The 20,872-nt window shown below is 38.5% G+C and overlaps 1 protein-coding gene and 1 long non-coding RNA gene across 5 annotated transcripts in view; both read right to left on the minus strand.

Annotated features, from left to right (window-relative positions):
- ITPRID2 (ITPR interacting domain containing 2) overlaps window positions 1–2,376 on the minus strand; it is a 36,849-nt gene extending 34,473 nt beyond the window's left edge. For 2 of the 4 annotated variants that reach the window (XM_045846730.1, XM_045846813.1), the window contains exons 1-2: window positions 1,951–2,376; window positions 1,551–1,596 (exon numbers count right to left, since the gene is read on the minus strand). In XM_045846730.1, the coding sequence (XP_045702686.1) occupies window positions 1,551–1,596; window positions 1,951–2,155 (251 nt within the window). In that variant the 5' untranslated portion in view covers window positions 2,156–2,376. The remainder of the gene's footprint in view (window positions 1–1,550; window positions 1,597–1,950) is intronic. The other 2 variants (XM_045846654.1, XM_045846589.1) reach the window with 2 other exon arrangements.
- A 17,773-nt stretch (window positions 2,377–20,149) lies between these two features.
- The window catches only part of LOC123804290, a 33,346-nt gene continuing 32,623 nt past the window's right edge, over window positions 20,150–20,872 (minus strand). The window contains exon 3 of the long non-coding RNA XR_006784935.1: window positions 20,150–20,283. This is a non-coding gene — a long non-coding RNA (uncharacterized LOC123804290). The remainder of the gene's footprint in view (window positions 20,284–20,872) is intronic.

The raw sequence follows: 20,872 nt of genomic DNA on the forward strand, positions 1-20,872 counted from the left end.
TCAGACCATTTGTATATAATGTACAAAATAGATAAAAGCTCAACTCTGGGAAGGATCCTAAATTGTTACAGAAAAGAGATTACAGTTGCATATATCCCAGAAGTCAAATCTGTGATAATAAAGCCAACATTAAAAAACTTGTTTAGCTTTCCTAGGTACAAATGAATGCCACCTTTGTACAGAACAGGTGCAACTACAGGGAACAAAAAGGAAACCTTTGAGAAAAGGGAGCAGCAGACTATCAATCTGCCTACATAAATTGAAATTAGCAATAAAACTTTTGGAATTTTTGGACATGATATGTCCTGGTAAATACTAGCATTGGCCCAATGCATTTATCTTAAAAGATACACTTATTTACTATATACTTGAGACAATCAAGGAGATCTGCCTGATACTTCATATAATTTCTTATACAATCTTAATTCCTTTACATTATAAACATAATGTGATTCTTCCCTTGCTCCTAAACATTTTTTGTGCATCTTTATAGAGAGAAGGTCCATATATTTCATTGTATCTCAGAGGGTTTATGACACCCCAATAAAGGTTAAGGAGTTCTGTAATAAAGAGTGTTCAGGAAGGCTCCAGGCAATTCATCAAAACAGGACATCACCAGAGTAGTGGCCAATATTTTATCTATCTTTGGGATAGAAAAATAAACTGGTATCTATGAGAATCACTTTTCCCTCCCTGTAAACTCTGGTACTTGAACAAAAGATGAAGAAAATCCCAAAATGACACGGCAAAAAATACGTGCAGAAGCAAACATCTTAAATGAAGTTAAACAGCAACATTCCTCACATGAGATTTGTAAGCAGCAAATAAATTGGAAAAAATTAAAATGTGTAACAAGCACATTTCATTGTGGTAAGATTGACTTGCAATATGATTCAGCTCCTCTGTACTTTATCAAACATGTTTCTACCAGTTTCCAAAGCATGTAATTAAACAGATTTATGCAGTCTGAATGCCTTCAAAGCTCTATTTCCTTTCCGTGAATTCCAGCGCCATCTGACAAATGTATTTTCAAGAAGTAAACTACAAGAACACAGTTAGTTTTAATAGCTCTCCAAACAGAATTAAGGCACACAAAAAACCTAAAACCCAGTTAGTGTACTGTAGTTAAGTAAACTCAACTAAAACACAGACGAAAGGGAAATGATTGGAAGCCAGATGTAGAGATGTCAAAACAAAAGCAAAATGAAATATTGTACGAAATGTGAAAAATCCTTTCGAAAGCAAGGCAAGCAGAAGAGCATACCGTGATTATCTGTTTTAGGTATGCGATCTCTGATGCAAACTAAAATCATGCACCGGAGCTCAAGTCCTAACAACTGTAAAGGTAACACGGTCACCAAATAATTAGCAGTCACAGTACTTCCATTTCTAACCGCTTAAAGAAGCAAGCTATCCACAGACTCACGGTCCGGTTTACAGCTTACAACGGCCATGGGACCCACAGGGACCGCGGCCCCAGTCACTGGGCTCGGGCGTCCCAACTACGTGGGTCTCCCTCCAGGACGCGAGCGGCGCCAGCGAGGACTCACCGGCAGTCTTTGAGCCATATCGCGATCTTCTCGTTGGGCACGTTTCCTGCGGGGCAGAGGGAAGGGACGGGTTGTTACCGACACCTGGAGGACTCCGACCGTGGAGTAAACCTGGACACTTCCATGGAGGAAAATCTACCGAGGGCAAAATGCAGCCTAAGCAACTGTCTTACGGTCCCTCTGAAGAGAAACGGGGCGGCACCGGGGTGTCTGTGTTGACGCCGTGGACGCCTCGCCAAGCGCGCGTGTTTAAAGGTTGGAAGCGTCTCCTCTCCTCTCGGCCGAGAGGATCATCCACCACTGCCCCGAGTCGCCCGGAGGCGCAAGAGACTTCCCCCAGCCCGCCAGCCCGCATTTCCCGGAGTCCCCCACCCCCCGCAGCCCGCGGGGGCGCACCGACCTCTCGCCGGGGCCGCAGGCAGCTTCGCGTCCGGGAGTTCCTCCTCGTCGTCCTCGTCCTCGTCCTGCGTCGTCGCTTCTGTGGACAGGTCCTCCGTCTCCGACGCCTGCCAGGACCCGCGGCACTTGGCCCAGGCCTTCCTCCTGCGACTCGCCACTTGCCACTCCAGTTCCTCCTCCGCCTCCGCCGACAGGGGTCGGTCCATGGCCGCACCAGGGGCTCCGCTGCCCCAGCCGCCGGAGCCTGCGCGAGACCAGGCGGCAGCGGAGACCCCCGCCCCTGCTGTCAGCGCCCGGCCGGGCTGGGGGCCCGGGGCAGCGGGCGCTGGAGGAGGAGAAGAAGGAGGAGGAGGAGGAGGAGGGGACGGGAGGGAGGGAGGGAAGGAAGGGGAGGGAGGAGGCGGAGGGCCGGCGCTTCACATTAAGCCGGCTGGGCGCGGGAGCGCGAGTAGCCCGAACGAGCGCCGCCGGGAGCCTAGCGCCCGCCAGCCCCCGCTCCCAGGTCCCCGCCCCCGGGCCCCCGCCTCCCGCCCCACTCCCGACGCGCCTGGGGCCCGGCCGGCCGCTGAGCGTCTGCGCGCCCCTCCCTCGGCGGCGTCCCACGCCCCCTTCCGGCTGGGGGCGCGCGGGGCGGGGCGCGGAGGGCGCAGCGGGCGCTGTGTGCTGGAGCCGGCCGCCCTGGGTGGTGGGCGAGGTTTGTTTGCTAGTTTGTTAGTTTGGTTTCTTCTTCCCAAGTTCTGTACTCCCAAGCAAAATGTAGAAAAGCCAGGTCTCCCTAAACGGACTTTTCACCGCGTCAAAACAAGTGCTGGATATTATTCGAGGAGTCCGAGGGAATTGTGGAAAAAGGTGAAAGAAAAGTGCGCCCTCGTCGTCCTTGTCTTTTCAAAATGTCAAAACTGGGACAGACCATGCTTTGTGGAGTTCTACATTCATGCTTAAGAAAGTTATTTATAGTGGTTGTGTTATGTATTCAAATGAGTTGAGAAAGAAAATTTAATGTGGAAATTCCACGTTGAAGTTTCACATGGAGAGAGCAAGTAAAATAGAGCAAGGAATAATAGCTGGGAAAATGTGCTTGGCTTTTGAGGCACCAAATGCTTCGAGAAACAAATGACTCAAGGTTCAGAACTGTTTTTCAAATAAGCTTGAGTATTCCCTTTTGTTATTTTTTAAAACTCTCAGCAGGAAGACTGTAAAATCCTCTTCAAAATCAGATGTGAACTGCTATTTACCGGTAGCTACAATTTTATAATCCAAAATCCAGACTAACTTTACAAAACCATCTCAATGTCATTCTGGGCCTTATGTATTCTAGGAATTATTAAGGGAGCCAGAACAATGTTACTTTCTTATTGGTTTAAAATTTTACTATTACTCTTCTTTGAGTTTCCAAGATTTTTCAGCCTTCAAGAGTCCTTTGGCAAAAGCAGCTAACAGTTTAATGGCCCTTCAGAATAAGCCAGAGTTTAGCTGCCTGTAGAAAGGTGAGAGTGAAGGAGAAGGCACTCAAAAGTTCTGGTCAAAAGCCACAGAGAACCAAGTATATTGTTTTCAGTTTCATTCAGGACCCTAGTGGGACCCACCCTACCCAGAAGCTTCTCCCAGCTTAAGTTCCATCATTGCCACTGGCTGTTGCTGACTGTATATCCTCAATGCTCAGTTCATTTCTGTTCTATACCTTCATGATCTTCAAGATCCCACTGAGCCAGAACATTTCCACCACTGCACCATTCCACCAGTTCCAGTCACATCTCTCCCACAATTTCCTGATATGCAACTGAATGTCTATGTCATTTATTTGGGGACTGAATTGTGCAGTAAATAATATGACTAGCCTCTGAGGGTATGTTTGACTTCCTAGCCAAATTGTAATCTGAAAGACTAAAGAGCATTTCTCAGTATTCTTCCTGCACCCCTTCTATTTTTAGTACAGTGCCAGTCCCACGAGAAATGATGAGTTCTTCTGAAGTAAATTTTCTATTCTTTATGTTCTTCAGAATGGATAATAAAATGGATGAAATGTTTGTTTCATGTTGTTTCTCTAAGACTTATTTAGTTTTGTTATTGTTTAAATACACTTTTAGACAACAAGGAATCCTTGAAAAAAGCAATAATGAGCTATATTTTATATTTAAAAATGAAACTACTAAGGTCAAATAATAAAAGAAAAAAAATTGCCAGTAGGTAACAGCAATTTGAATCTCCAATAGTGCAATCATATGTTTTCTTCTACGTGGTAATTTTTAATGCAATATGTTAAGTACAGAAATAATAGAGAAGAAAATTCTCAAAAGAGCAACCTATTTTAAAAAGTAGGAGATTAAAATTGTATTCTCAACTTTGAGATTTTAAAAAATGTCCAAGGGCTTTCATTTATTCAAGAATGAATGCCATGCCAGAGTCTAGCTGTTTGCTTCTTCAAGGAGTGTTTTTCCAAACAAGTACTGTATTACAGACCAACTGCAAATCCACATTGCTGAAGCTTTGCATAAAAATAATGTCTAAGTCACTGATGCTTACGAGATGGAGAAAGAAACAAATTTATAGTACATGTGTTCAATTCCATCCAGCATGATATAGTGGGACAGTAGGGTCTTTGGTGTCAGACCGAAGTTTGAAATCTGTTTCTGTCTCTTTAATGGTATGGCCTAGGGCAAGACAGCTAACGTCAGCACATTCCTCATCTGTGAAACACCTTCCCAAGGTGATGCGAGTCACATGGAATAAAGTAGGTGCTCAGTACAGCTATTGGAATTATTATACTGCAGAAGGCAAAAATCAATTTTATATGAGGAAATTATTATACTAGTAAATGCCATCTATCTTTATACTTATGCAGCTGAATTTTTTAAATGCCATAAATTCAGGTTAGAACAGAAAACATGCTCACGTTAAATTAGGTAGTTTTAAATGGGAAAGCTTATATCAAAAGTGAAACATTAAGCTCAGTTCGATTACATTAGTTATTTTTTGCTTTTCCAGATTTTAACACAGAACACAAAATTACAAAACAAGATTTACTATTAAGCACGCTAAAGGATTTTGGTTCTAGTTAGGGCATTGTTTCTTTAATAGTATTTACAGAATCAAAATTTTATTTTGTGCATGGAATTCTTAATAATTCAGAATATGATCAGAAAGTGGTATCAATTCAATTTACCAAATTTTCACCATTTACTAAGACAAAGAGGAGCTGGGAGGTGTACAATAAATAGAATACAGATTAAACAAGCAGAGCAGCACTTTAGACTTCAATAGGATTACCTGTAGAGAAAAATTCTATGTAAAATAAGCTCGGATAACACTACATGCTATATCCTCATCTCCCCCTACCCCAACCCAGCCAAGGTAATGTCAAAGACTTTAGAAGTCTTCAAGATTTACTTTAAAGAAGAAAAAGGTTTAAGTTTCCTAACTCACTATTTCTGAAACGCATTTCAACATGAAATCTTTTGTGGTCTCTCAATGTAACTATTATCATTTCCAAGGATAACAGTGAAATCATTCACCATAGGATAAAAGGGAATGAAAGAAATGTGTTATTCAGTAAGTGAATTATTCAAAAACTTTAAAAAAAATTATTTGTAAGTTTTATAATTGAACTGTGAGGAAAAGTGGTTTGTCTAACTTAGATTGGATTTTTGATATATTCCTTTAAGTCATTATTAGTCATTAAATATTTCTGGGGTTTTGTGTATATTTTATTTTTTAAAGATTTATTATTTATTTTTAGAGAAGGGACAGGAGGGAGAAAGAAAGGGAGAGAAAGATAATGTGTACGTAGTTGCCTCTTGTGCGCCCCTACTGGCGACTTTGCCTGCAACCCAGGCATGTGCACCACACAGGGAATCAAACTGGCAACCCTTTGGTTCGCAGGTTGGCACTCAACCCACTGAACCACACCAGCCAGGGCTGGGTTTTTGTATATACTTTAAAGTAACAAAATTGCATACTTAAGGTCTATAATTACACCTATTATATATTCTTTCACATTAGCAAAAATTCACGGATTATTATACTAGTTCATCATCTTCATAAGGAAATATTAATAGAACATAACAATCTGGTATTTTGATTTCCCTTATTTTCCCAAGTTCACAACGGAAGGAGAAGCAGGTGGTAATACCACAGGAACTTTACCCTGAAAATTACTTACATAATCTGGGTATGTTTATATACTTTCTGATTTTGTGCATGTTGAAAACTTGCAATTTTATCCCTTGTTTCATCATTTCCAGGTCACAATTTCTTCAGTTAGCTACATAATGCTAAATTTACCCTCTCCGTGGTAAAGCCTTATGGAGAGTTTTTCTTTTCAGTGGCTCAATTATTTGGTGTTTCTGAGCAACAGGTAAGAATGGCTCATCTATTCTTCATGAACAATGGCATGAAGCAAGATTATATAACAGAATAAGCTTTATTTGGTCTGTTTAATGAATTAATGAAACAACTCAAAAGAGGTTTTGAAATCCTCCTATCTGGACAAAGTTACACATAAGAATGACAAAATGCTTTTAATTCAGCTGTGAAGTCTCACTGCTCAAGGTTAGGTCTGTCCTTTATTCTTTTTCCTTTTAGTCCTACCCTAAAATATTGTTTTCAAAGATCTCTGACATTTCGAATCATATAAACTTCTCAAGGGATATATCTTTCACTATCAAGTGCTCAACCTATACCCCTTGAAAGTAAACGTTTTTCTGCAGTTCACAACAAAACAGGAGGATGTCATTATTGCATTTCCCAGTTTTAACACTGTCCTATTATGTGATCAGTTTATTAATATACATTTTCTTCCTAATTAAAGATTATTTCTAGCTCTTATATCATGTATGATTACTTCCTACATGAAGCCATTTAGAACTATTAAAAAATTTTTATCATTTCATTATGCATACCTTTGGAATTATATATGTACATGTAAGTGTCTCCTACATTTTATGAGGGTCAAAAACATGAAGTTAGTGACTAGATGGACCATGTATCTCATACTCATGTATTTTTTGAAGCTTTAAATGGTACAGACCTTATAAATGTGTTTTTAAAACGTGCACACACATACACATACGCACAATGTCTTTTTCAAAATCGTTCTGATGTGTGCCTTACCTGCACTGGCCTCTCCCATCACACTTCCCTTCTCTAATCTCCCTTCTGCAGAGCCTTCATGCCCATCTCAGAACAAACACAATCTGCATTCAGAACAGGACCCTTCACAAGTTGAATGGAGTTATTTTGGGTGAGTCATTGAAAACACAGTACAAAACCTTTCCTCACTCACCAGAAATGCATTTTTAAAATAAAGCCAAAGTGAACAAGGCTTGGCAAGTTTAAAGGTGGACAAAATGGGGAGCGAGCAGGGTTTCTGCCAGACTCTGACAAGATTCTGTTAAACCATTCTTGGCTGTTCTTTACATTCAACTCCACCAATTTCTTTTACCATCACTAACCAAAAAGTGCAAGATCGAACAGGTAGGACATCAAAACAGGGACACTCTATTTCAATCAGCACTGGGATGTTGAGCAAAATCAGTAGATCTCTTGTAGTTCAGCAACAGTTTTAAATCCCCCTTTTTGTCATTCTTTCATTCTCAAGCTATAGGATGTATCCACTTAATAATCTCTTCTGATTAAATCAATAATAATAAATATAGGCAAATGAATAATAATTATAGGCAATTTTTAGAAAGCTGTTATGAATTTAGTATGCAGTTTTTTAATTGCTTTTAAAATAAGTGAAGTTCTATGAGAGTTAATCAAACAAATTATTTTTTAAAAATAGAGTTATAGGACAGAAAATAGACTAATTCCTAAGAAACTTTAAAAATTGAATTGATGTGATAACAGTCTATATATGGCTTGATAAATTTTGGATATTTCCATGTAAGTATTCAAGACTGAGGAAACAGTGTGATTTTCACCTATCTATAGAGCATGTTACTCACCCTTTATCCTGCAGAGCACTTGCTAGCAGAAATACAAGTGATCACTCTTCTACAACCAGCTGTAAGTTAGTTGAGGTTCACAGCTCATGAATGAGGAAAAACCTAGAATCAAGAAAGAGGCATTCTTAAACATAACGGTAATTCAGAAGTCTTTGGCTGTAAAATTTCACGTTCCTTAGGAATAACCTTTAACCCAGTCAGTTACTATGGGCAAATGAACACACCGTGTAGGGGGCCCTGTAGTTGTAAGTGTACCCTGTTCACAAAGGGTCTGTCACCAAGCTGTGGGGACACAATAGGCCTTACAAAATGTAATTATGTAAGTATTCTCCTTGCACTCCTCTCAAATTATCAGTTTCCACAAGGCAGGGTGAAAATTGTTGGTTAAACAGAATGAAAATTTAGTGTTTGAAAGTTAATTTGGCTATGGAAGCACTACAGTCATAACAAACAAATACATATTTCCTGCTGTAGTTAAAAGCATAGCAAAGAACCCTAGTTTCCCACATTTGGGGGAATTTTTTTCCCTCTTCTTGTTAAGCAATTGTTTTTAAATTATAAAATACAGTACTTGATATAGCCTTCAAAGCTTATCTCAGCCATCTAAGGATGATTTTATCACATTTAGTTGTACTTAAATACAACTTACGTGTGATCAAAAGTTAAAAGAATAGATGGGAACTCATAACTAAGAACTTGCCCATAATCTTGTTTCAAAACAGGAGGAAAAATGAGGCAAGCCTCCGTTAAAATTTCTTCGGTACAGGAGAGTTTATTATTGCTGTTATTTACCATATTTGGCTCAGATTACTTTAGTGCAAATACAACAGCTTAAACTTGTGTTTATTAATAGACTGTTATTAAATAAAAGAACTGCAGGGTAAAGGTCAGCATACAGGTTGTTTTGATTATTTCAAAAAACTCCTCTGAGTCCATGTCTTTCCAATTTTTTTTCTAAACAAGTCAGCCCAAGTTGGCACCTTAAAAATTTTAACTACAGTAATTATAATAGTGTTGATATTCAATTTAGAGAAATGCTGTTAGAAGAGCAATTATTTCAGTGGGCCCAAGGAAATAACAATGTTAAAAATAGATATTTTCAATTGAGTACTTGTTTTTCACCAGACACTGTTTAGAGCTGAATTTACAGTCTCATTTAATACAACAACTCTATAAGAGCTTGTATTATACTCACTTTACAGATAGGGAAACTGAGCTTCACAAAGGTTAATACATTCCCCAGACCACATACTAGTCAGTTGCAGAGTGAGTCTAGCACTTCCCCCCTGCAAAGCCCATGATCTTACCTAAGATGTGTGACTGCCTCAGAATACTCCAGGTTCACAATTACAGAAACACTTGTTCTTCTCTGAGGGGATTCTTCACTTATAGCTGATGGTCAAAGGGTCAGTGTGACTTATACATGGAAGGAGTCCCAGGAAGGTCATTAATTACTACAATGTCCTCATTTTATAATGGACGAAGACTAAGCTCAGAAACTTTAGGTAGCTTCCCTAAGGTTAGCCATCTAGTTAAGTGACAGAATTCATTAGGAACAGCAATCCATACATATCTCAACAGCCCTACAAATACTGATAAAAGTAAAGTTAGCAAAACTGCTTCTATTTTTATCAAATCTGAAAAACTCAAGATAATGCAAAGTCAAAGATTTTAGTATCCAGGCTTCTTCTGTGTGACATGCTGGTTGAGTCAGCTCCATCCCCTGGCACCAATCTGAATGAGTGATGTCCACCATGTCCCCCTGCGCAGTCAGCTCGGTGGGCTCATGCCTATGGCTTCTTTTATGTTTGGTCTTCCTTTTTTCCTGCTGCCTTCTATTTTTCCCAGCATTGTTGTCTTTCCCAAAGAACCTTGCCTTTGCATGATGTGCCTGAAGGAGGACAGCTTCAGGTTTGTCATTTTTGCCTCTAGTGATTTCAAGCTTTTATTGTGCTCTAGCACCTACCTGTTCATCTTTCTGGAAGTCCAAGTTATCCATAGGGCTTTTCTCCAATACTGCATTTCAAATGAATCAATTTTCTTTTCTATCAGCCTTTCCACTGTCCAACTTTTGCATCCCTACAAGTCAAGTTGCTGTGGCATGCCCACTTCTTTCAGAGCAACCCAGAGTTATGGAGACACATTCCTGGCCCAGCCACTTCTCTTACTCAGAAGACTTTTCCAAGGGGGATGATGTTTATGATCAGAAAGTGAGGATTTTTACTTCTCAACCTAAAATCTGGCCTTCTAAGCAAGCTTCAACTGCCCAAAATGAGATCTAAAGTTTTAAGATTTCATCTAAGAATAATTTGAAACTCAATTTTGAAGGGAAACAATATTCAGAAAGCTTTCCTAAAGGATAAAAATTTAGCCATTACTGTGAATAATATATATTATATGTATTTCCAATATATTAGTATTTACCTATGATTTAAAGCAGGCTTGCAAAGAGCTGGGTACCTTGATACTGTCAAATGAGTTCCCAAAAGATGTTTTTTACAAAATCACTCTGTGATTTGTGCAGTGGTGCCCACCTATATTGACCTTCAGGATGAGATGTGCTGTCTCTAATATGGAATCTTCCCAGAAGTGTGTCACCCTGGGTTCTCTTTAAGAGGACCTCAGGAGAAATATCTCTCTGTGATGTGTGTTCCAAGAAGAGCCAAAATTACTGGGACTTTTTTTAAATCTCAAGGGCACTGGGACTTGGATAACTGACAAAGTTTCTGTTGTTTCTGTTTTCACACTGGTTCCTAGAAAATTGAGAGCCAAGTGTGTGGCTCACTCACGGTAGATGAGTAGGCCATATGGTATGCATCTTAAACCTTATTCTGTTCTGTCCCCACCCTTGTTTTTTGTTCCTTTCTTCTTCCACTTTTTTCTTTTCCTCAAAACAATGTTTTGCAAATTTTGATATTTCTGCTCTGCAACACAAGAAAGAATAGCTAAATAAAATGTTATAATGTTATGAAAAATTATCTTTACTGTACAAATATGTGTATTCATAGAAGAATATTAGGAGGAAAATGAAGATGTTCTGTTAAAATAGCAATGTCAAGGCTAATTTTTTTGATTTTACAAACTTTTAAATATTGTATTTATAATTTAAAGCAAAAATATTCTTTGAAAGCTCTAGTTATTTATCCCAGACATAGAAGAAATGTGGGAAGTATATGCATGCATGTGCTTCAGTTTGATTATGTTAAGGTAAGTGGGGAACTGTCATAAAGTGAGGTTGGAATGGGGGTGAGAACCATATTTTAAAGGCCACAATGTGCTGTTCTAAAAGATTGTATTATTGCCAGAGGGAAAATGTAAGCAGCTTTTAGTTTTTAACTAAAGTTTTTTGTTGAAAGTTAACCAGTAACTATGTAGTTGAGAGTGAGAAATGGGGAGTCCTGAGGCAAGGGAACCAGTGAGGAGGCTTATTAGAGTAGATCCGGTGGTTGGAAAAGACTCCAGTGAGTTAGAACAGTGGAGGTGGGGCTGCGGTCCCTTTGACAGATTAGAAACAGGTAAGGAGGAAGACACCGAACATCCCCAAGGTATGTTTTCTACTCTGAGTGAATGAGTAGGTGTTGGTGTCATGCAACATGAAAGAGAATGTAGGAGAATTGGGTATATTGATGTTAATTCCTTTGGGAATAAAGAGAACAAGAGGGGGAAAGGGATATGAGGCACTTATATGACACATTTCTATCAAGAAATGTAGCTGCAACCATTCGGAAATACAGTACAGAGCTGGAACTCTGGGTAAAAGTTTGGTTTAAATATTGTAGGGGTGTGTGCGTGCAGTCAGGTGGGAATCGTTAATACCAGACAGCCATCTTTCTATATGACCCTGGTCAGCCCTTTTCCTATTTCCTAAAAAAAATTTTCTAAATTAAACCTATTGAGGCAATAGCCATCAGTGACCTCTAAAATGCCAAATCCAGTGGAAGATCTTTCAGCCCTGATTTTAGAGGTATTCTTATAGATTTTGTCAGGATGGACTATTCTCATTTCTTTCTTGACCTTATATTTGCTGATTCTCCTTTTTAGTCTCCTTCCCTTGTTACAGAAAAGCCCCCTGCCCCTGGGAGTTTTTGTTCTGAGTTTCTTGTCTGCTGTCAATATGAACTGTGTCTCTCAATGCCAGAGTTTGATGAAAAGGAATGAAATGTTTATTCAAAAGTTATACAGGTTCAGAATAATGGCAGAATGTCACTGTTAAATCCCAAAGTCCCTTTAAAACACCCTCCCATACACACACAGTCCTGCCTCCCCTTGCCAAACCAGGCCAGTCGGGGTACTGTATCTCAGGAAAATAAAATAGAAGTCTGCAGCTCAGCTAGGCTCCTATTCTTAATCCAAAACCATGTAGCACTTCCTCATGGTGGGCCAGGGAATCCTTCTGAATCCTTTCAAACTGTGTGGCCAAGGGAGAGAGCTCTGCATGAATGCTACATCCAGCTTCCCCACTTTCTCAGCCACGTGGTCAAGAGAGCCCCCTGTTTGCTCCCAAACCACTACCAGACACCCTGGCCTGCAACCCAGGCATGTGCCCTGACAGGGCATCGAACCAGTGACCCTTTCATTCACAGGCTGGCACTCAATCCACTGAGCCACACAAGCCAGGGCCAGTCACACATTTTTAACTTTACTAAAACACTGGTCAAGTTCTTCAGATATGCAAAGTAACTCTCAATGGCCCTGCTCCCTTCCCTCATCCCACAGTGATAGCCTTGGGGCTTTCTCCATTTTGGGGGACCTGAAAACAAGTTCAGCACCTTGTTACTCCCTGGCTTTCATTCTTACCAGCTTTATTGTTATGTTGTTCCTGGGAGTTTCCCTCTCTTAAATTCACACATTTTCCCTGACTGAGATGGCAAAGGCTTCAAATGGAGAAGTTTGAAAAGCCTGTTAGACATCCAGGTGGATATGTTGATTAGGCATTTGAATATATGAATATAGAGTTCAAGAGAAAAATCTGGACTGAAATATAAATTCAGAAGTCATCAGTATATAGATGGTTTCTGAAGCTTTAAAAATAAACATTTGTAGTCTCAGGGGAGAATTGGTAAAGAATGAGAAGAAGATATTCCAGGACATTGTCTTAGGGTATTTCGAATTTAGAAGCAGGTAAATGAGAAGAATCCAGCAAAATAAGCTAAGAAAGAAGCACAGGCAAGGCAGGAAAACTAAGAGAAAGTGGTGTTTAGAAGGAAACTGAGAAAAAAAGGTTTTAAAGAGGAGGAAATGGTCAATTCTACCAACTTCCTGATTAGTTGATTAAGGTGAAGACTGAGAATTGACTTCTGGATTTGGCAGCAGAGATGTTATTGCTGACCTTGAAGGTAATTGTGGTGCAGTAGTGAAAAGTGAGCCTTGCTTACAGTAGCGATCTGTGGGGTTGATTCCTTTTAGAAGAGTGAAACAGGAAATATCATGAGGTATTCAAACTTGAACAATTTGTTAAGTTGAACAAAAAAGCAGGAAAGCCATTATATAAATATATGGCCATTCAAAATCATGAATATTGATGCTTGGCTAAGGCTGAAAAAATGCCAGTTGCAAAGTGTTGACCCCTCTAAATTTATTCCCAATTAATTTTAATGTTAGACCTTACAATTAAATGCTATCATTTCTGGGTAATGCAGTCATGAGAGAGATAAAGGTAGAAATAGTAAATATAGACATCTAGTAAAGGAAAGGATGGAGAAAAGGATAAAAGGTACTGTGAGGTTGAAAAAGGATTTGGAGTTATTTTTAAGGAGAAATTCATGGAAGTAAAACAAACAAGAAGACAGAGAAAGGTTAAATATACACGGAAAAGGTTAGGTATTTGAGGGGATAAGATCTTTTAAAAGGGGGAGAATTAATTTTAGAATGTAATTTCTTTCTCTTAGATGAAAAGGAGAAACGAATGTAGTTGACTTTTGGGGGGGTTATAATTTAAAGTAGTTCACACCTAATGTCCTATATGTATTTAGAAAATTAGGCCAGGTCATCTGAAGTGATGAAGCCTGAGCTGTTTGGAGAATTAAAAAGTAAAAATTAGAATAGCTATTGTTAAAAATGGAAACAAAACTACAGGCGAGAAATAAAATACTTATTTGGCAATTATTTAGTCCTCTAAACATCTTATGAATATTAGCTCATTTATTCATCATAATATACCCATGATGTGCTTAATTATTATCCCCTTTTTGCAGATGAAAGAAGCGAGGCACAAAGTGGTCATACTGTGTATTAAGGGCACCCAGCTCGTAGGTGGAGGAGCCGGGAACTGAGCAGCAGTATTCTGGCTCCAGAGTCCATGCTCTTAACCACTCCACAATGCTGATGACAATGATGTATGGCTTTATTTAGCAGGTTTAGGTAAATAGGTATTGAGTTACAAAAGATAAACTTTTAGTTGCACCCAGGATAGGAGTTCAGAGGTTGAGGACAATGGAAGTTGATGGATTAGTTAATGAGCTGAACTATGGAATGCAGGCCAGATGGAGGAGGCAAGAAGGAAGGATGCAGCTTGTTTGCTATTTTCTTAAGGTTTTACATTCCTTGTGAAGTCAAATAGTAGGTTTGATGGAAGTGAGAAGAAAGGACAGTTGAAAGGAGCTGGAATTCATATTAAGACAGCATGGTTGCACAATGGAATGAAGACAGTTAAGGAGCTGCCGAATGACTGACTAGGTGGCACCGGGGTGTGGCACGGGAGCAGATCACCGAAGTCTAGGACTTGAAGGCCTGTGCAGAAGAGAAGGTCAAGAAATGACGTGTCTAGGGTGTTGGGTGGGGCTTGTCTATAAATGCTGAAGTCCCATATGAATCACTCAAGATGAGACAGGAAGTGGGGTGGAGAAAAGTCTGCAGAAACCAGTGGATTGCAGTGTAGCTTTGATGAGGGAATGAAAGATTGCATATGGTGAGATGTCAGGAGGCAAGGGAAGCATATAGGCCAAACCTTCTCGTAACTATTTGTCTCTGTGAGTGTGCTAGGGAGGCTGAAAGTGCCAGCACTATTAAGAGACCTACACTGGCAGCATTCCTGTAGTGCTTTTTTAAAAGGGTTGAACTTTTGAAATGATTAAAGCCTTAAATGACCTCAGAGGTCCAACACATTAGCAAAGTAAATATTAACACAGATTAGTTTCCTTGGCCCATATAATGCCATTACCACTAAAATACAAATAGGGCCCTAAGGATATGGATAAGTTTCAAATGGTGGGATAGTGGAAGGAGGAAGGGAACACAGGAAGTGGAGGTTCGATTTAGTCATGAGTGATGTGAACTAACAAGAAAGAGGAAGAAAAACTCAACAGCCGCAAACATGGAGAACCTCTGATTCTCGTCCTAGGAATGATGTGGAAAAGGGGAATGTGAGCCACCTTCTTCCCCCAGGTCAGAATACTCAGTAAAAATTATCTTAATTATTTCAGTGATAAGGACTTTCATAGTTCTAACTAAGCGAAGAGCCTCGGGGGAAAAAAAAAACCTTTTTTCACCAGAAAAAATAATGTTATTCTTGGATCTGAAGATAGGATAAATTACACACTGTTATAGAACTAACTAGCAAATATTAAAGAAAATTATGTTTTAGTCAACAAAAATTTAGATTTGCCTTGGTGACTTACTTTGTAGATTACCTACCAAACCACCACTCCTTTACCTTCTTCCCCACCAACAGAATCCTTTGATACCACTGGATATTGGCATCTAGACCTAATACCAAAAGATATGGCAGCTATCTCGTGACCGTAAGTGGAGCTAGCCTACAAAGGAAAACCAAGATACTGGTACATTTCTCAGACTTAGGAAATAATAGTGCAGAGACCCAGTTAAATCTGAAATTTCAGATAATGGGTAATATTGCATATAATGTTTAACTAATATTCATATTTAATTAGATGTCCTACACTTAATCAGACAAGCCTGATACTCAGGATCACAAAATGGAAAGCTGGATAGATCCTAAGTCATTGATGAAGTAACCAAGCTGCCAAATTAGCTTACTTACTCAGAGAACACCCTAACTCAACATTTCAGTACTGGGTAAGTCTTCCTTACTGTTACACCCATTCATGTTGCATTTTCCGTTAGAGCCAAAATCATGCTAACTAGTGCAGCTTTATCACCTCTCACACTGAGCAAGTCAACAATACATTTTATTCACCCCTAAGTACCAACTTAAAAATTCTAATTAGTATCCTCCCAGGTCTCTTTGTGAAAGTTCTTCAGTATGAATTACATCTATGTTTTTGGAATTCAAAGTTTAGATCTTGGTGTGGCACTCCATAAAAATTATTTTTGTGAATACATTACATGTAATGTCTTCTTCTGCATAGTTAACTGTATTGGATAATCTCTAATGTCTATTCCAGCTCAGAATATACCAATTAATACAGAGCAAACAAAAATGTGCTGTAAATATGGGCAGATGTTTTCTTACTTGGTAAAGCTCCCAACACTAAGGCCGTACAACAGAGATAATCTGATATTAAAACCGATTTTCTAACAAAAGGTTTCTGTTGACTGTGGTCGCTCATTTTAAGAGTTAACAGTTATATTCAGAATACCACCATCATGAAAGTAGCAGTTTAACAAATACAATATTGTGTTTCTTGAGTTATAAATAAGCATTTTAGAAGTTATAAGTTACAAATAAGCATGAAGTCCTTTATCCATATAAGTATATAGCTTTGCTTCTTAATATCCTAACAGTACAAAGTAAACTCAGTCAAAATAAAACAAGATAAACAATGGAAAATTTCTAAATGATTATATTCTTAGGCCCTGGAAGCACCAAAAGTTGGCATTTTCCACCGATTTCCAAAGGCTTCTCAGAAGGCCAAATCAGTTTGTACGTCCTTAAGTTCTGTTTTCTTACGTCCTTAAGTTCTGTTTTCTACCATTGAGTATAGCCACAGTGTTTCAAGAGCAGAGTAAGTTTTTCATGAACTGACCTCTCCTGGACAATGTGGAAATGGCTTCAGTTGACAGGTGGGAAACTTTTTACATGGTGATACACATTTGTGTGCATGTGTGTACAGTTGTGCAAGGCATGCACATGTCTGCGGATGTGTGCACATTTATGCTTATGAGTGATCCAGAAGTTATTAGATCAAGAAGCTTCTGCTCACCCTGGCTGGTGTGGCTTGGTTGGAATGTCATCCCCATGCACCAAAAGTTTGGTTAGATTACAATCAGTACACAAGTGCAGAGACTGAGGTTGCAGATTCCATCCCTGGTTGGGGTGGGTATGGGAGGCAAACAGTTAATGTTTCTCACATCTCTCTCTCTCTCCCTTCCTCTCTACCTAAGGTCAATAAATTTATTTTTATTTAACTTGATTTTTAAAAAGAAGCCTCTGCTCTTTTCCCCATGTATATATTCTAGACAGATCCAGCCACACAATGCTAAAGCAGGTGAAACCCTTTTTACTAAAGATTTCCAGGACTGGTAAATGGAGGGGAACTACCAAAAAGCAGTTTATAATGGGCATTGTTAACTGGCAAGTTCATACTCTTCAAAATCATGCTCTGATTTGAAATGAGCCATCTCATCACTCTTCTCCCCTGCCTTTCTTAACACGGCCTTATTTAAATGTACTTCAGCTCTTCTTTTCCCAAGCTCGCATTCTAAGAAAAACAAAACACTGCAGTTATGTAAGTGTACATTTTAGAATACTGCCCACTTACTACTATTCCATTTAAACATACTTCCTGACAGACTTCCTATGCATACCCCTGAACAAGTGTTTCATAGTATTGATCCAGCAAAACCAAGTGACTTTCACAATGAACTTTGGCAGAGAAAAAGGAGAGGAGGAAACATTTAACACTGAAGAATGAAGAAATATATTTAGTTAGGTTAAAAAATATTTTTCTGAATAATTTTGATGTGAGATCTATACGATAGAATGTGTCACTTTAAAAAATGATGGTTTATTTTTTCTGCCCTTAAAATTAACTTTATAATAAACTTTCTAATAAACTCTTTCAATTCATTCACTGAATTGACCCTGGAAGGTTATTTCCAGTTGACTGATTCCTTCTTTATGTTTCTTATTTATTTGTACTAGGTAAAATTTGCTTTCACATCTTGCATAGTGAAGAAACAGAAATAAAAGCTATCAATGGAAAAAATAACATTTTTAATTCATTTAATTCATTTATGTCAAATCTTCCTAAGGAAAGTCTTTCCTTGATTTTAATTATCTAGCAATAGCCATTATTTTTCTAATGTATCCAGATAATATTTTGATACTACCTTGCTAGACTATTTTGTTTCAAATATTGTTACTCAAATAAATAACACATTAAGCAAAAAATTAATTGGTTTCCAAATTCTTTAAAAAGGAGTGATAAAAATTAAATTATATATATTATATAAATCTGACTGCAGTGTAATGGAGTAGGTCATGGTGTACCCTTCCTAAGCTTTTTTCCAACTCAATAGTAAGAGCAATATAGAATGTTCATATATGCCTACTATTATATATGTGATTTTTAAATCTGTGAAAGCAATCTAGCATTTTTTAAAATATCAACTAAATTTTTTCTACCAGTTATTTAATACAATAAAAGAACAGTCCCTTGAATATTCAGAATATATGAAGGTCTGTCCAGAAAGTATCCATCCATGTAATATGAAAAATAAAGACATTTATTGAAGATACAAGATACAAGAAACATTGTACACAGGACAATGATGCCTTAGTCCCCTTCAAAGTAGGCACCTTGGAACCTCACACAGTTTTCCCAATTTCCACCAGCTGCCCAGTTGTATTTTCCTGAACCTCATCCAGATTTCCTGAAATCTCTTCTTTTTCAAAGGTGATTTTAGTTTTGGGAAAAGCCAGAAGTTGCAGGGCAGCAAATCTGGGTTGTATAGGAGGTTGAGTCACCTGGCTAATTTGATGTTTTGCCAAAAAAACTCTGCACACGATGTGATGCATGAGTGGGTGCGCTGTCGTGGTGAAGCTGCCAATCACCAGTTGCCCATAGCTGTGGCCTTCTGAATCTTCCCAATAGTTTCCACGGAGGAATATTCAAGCTCAATGCAAAATGTGGTGCAGATTCATTGATCTACGTGCTCAATCATCTTGAATGAGTACACATTTTGAATGAGCCACACAGTACACATGCTCACTCAACAGTGTCTACCACCCCCACTGACCAGCACAGTGAAATCGTCATTGTTCATGCATGTGCATTGCAGTCCACTCTCCTTGGCTGCCAGGTTACATAGATGCCATGCACACTGTTCTTGTTATATTAATAATGGTTGGACTTTTCTTGGACAGAACTTGTATTGCCAGTCGACTAGCAATAAGCACTACTTTTGTTGAGTACCAGAGTTAGTACCATATTGCCCTTAAGAGTACTTTAAATTCAACATCTTCTATTGCTTTCAAAGTGCTTCTTAAATATAACTCCATTTTACCAATTCAAGCTTGTATCCCACTCACAGAATACCCCACTTCATTTGAATCTACTTTCTTTCTGAAAAACATGCTTCTACCCCCAATCTCTGTTGTTCTCTCCGCTAGGAATGCCGCCTCCTTTATCTTCTGTTCTTACTCCAGCACTTCTTTTCCAGAAGGCTCTTCCTGAGCCTTTTCGTCCATATGGAGCTCTTACTTTCAGTGTGTCCATTTAGGATTCCATTGTTGTGATTTTGGTTAACTAGTTTATCCTTATGCTTTTTTATGTGTTCTACCTGTCCCTGTATTCTGAAACACATTGGAAGTTTCTCTACTAAATGTCATTTAATCATTGTTCTTTTTTGTACAATTTGAATTTATAAAAACCTAAGTAAACAACCAAGGTACAAGAAAAAAGAAAAACCCGAACAAAGTTTTACTTGTATGTATATACACACGTGTGTATGCATACATATATACATGCATGTGTGTGTACATATACATGCACACGTGTACATATGTACTATGTATATATTTTATATATATATATACACACATATATAAAAACTACATTCAGAATCCTGTTTCCCTTATTTTGGCACGCAATGTCTAGGCAGTTCCACAAAAGTTACTAATGATGACATTGTTTCAGATTTGTGTCCACATAGTTCTTTTCTCCCCGTGGTACATGAGGCAATACAGTGGTTTTCAAATTTGTTTTTTAGGAACAGAATTATTTTCTTTCCCTAAGCTCATTCTTACCCAGAATTTCAAATATGTAAAAGAGATGCAAGGGGAGCAACAAAGTGCAGTAAGTGAGGGAAAGTGAGTGGTCCTACCTGCTTGGCCGGCCCAGAGCCCCAGCAGTAACTCCTGTGGCTCCTCGGAGGAACTCTGAAGGCACTTTATAGAACGGTCAGAAACCCTGGCCGTGGCTCTGTCTTCTCTGTGACAAGGGACTCAAAAGTCTCTTTCCTCCACCCTAAAATCAATGAACTTGATATTCAGAGAACATTCATGTAAACTACAAAGACATAATGCAAGCAGCACTGAAATGAAATGAAAAAAAAATTCATACCTAAACTATTTTGATGATCTATTATTTTATTAGACCAATATTTTTAGATGATTTTTTAGAAAATAGATCAGTTAATGTTTGATAAAAATTAGTCTTGAGGGTTAATTGAAAGCCTGAGCAATTTTTTTGGTTTGTTTAGATTCTGGTTTGTGAGTACCTTTTATTAATAGTAAATTTCAGTTTTTAAAATGCTACTTTGAGGTAGCATTTCAAAAAAAGAAACTAAAGTTTGTATTCAACATTCACAGCTTGTAATCTTCTGTAGTCTTTCAAGGAAGCAAACAGTGTAACATTGTGTTCCTGCATAGAAACAATCTGGTATAAATATCATTCAGATATTTGCTTTGGCTAGTGTTCATGTAACAGAAAGTGTGAAAAAATACACAAACTTAGTATCAGACAAATACCATTAAAGAATATTATCATTCCAGTTAATAAAATATATTAGTATGATTAGGATATTGCATTTTGGTTATATTTAAAAACTATTTTT

This window comes from Phyllostomus hastatus, unplaced genomic scaffold, assembly GCF_019186645.2.
Source record: "Phyllostomus hastatus isolate PE091 unplaced genomic scaffold, TTU_PhHast_1.1 phas_contig_1, whole genome shotgun sequence".
Taxonomy (NCBI): Eukaryota; Metazoa; Chordata; class Mammalia; order Chiroptera; family Phyllostomidae; genus Phyllostomus; species Phyllostomus hastatus.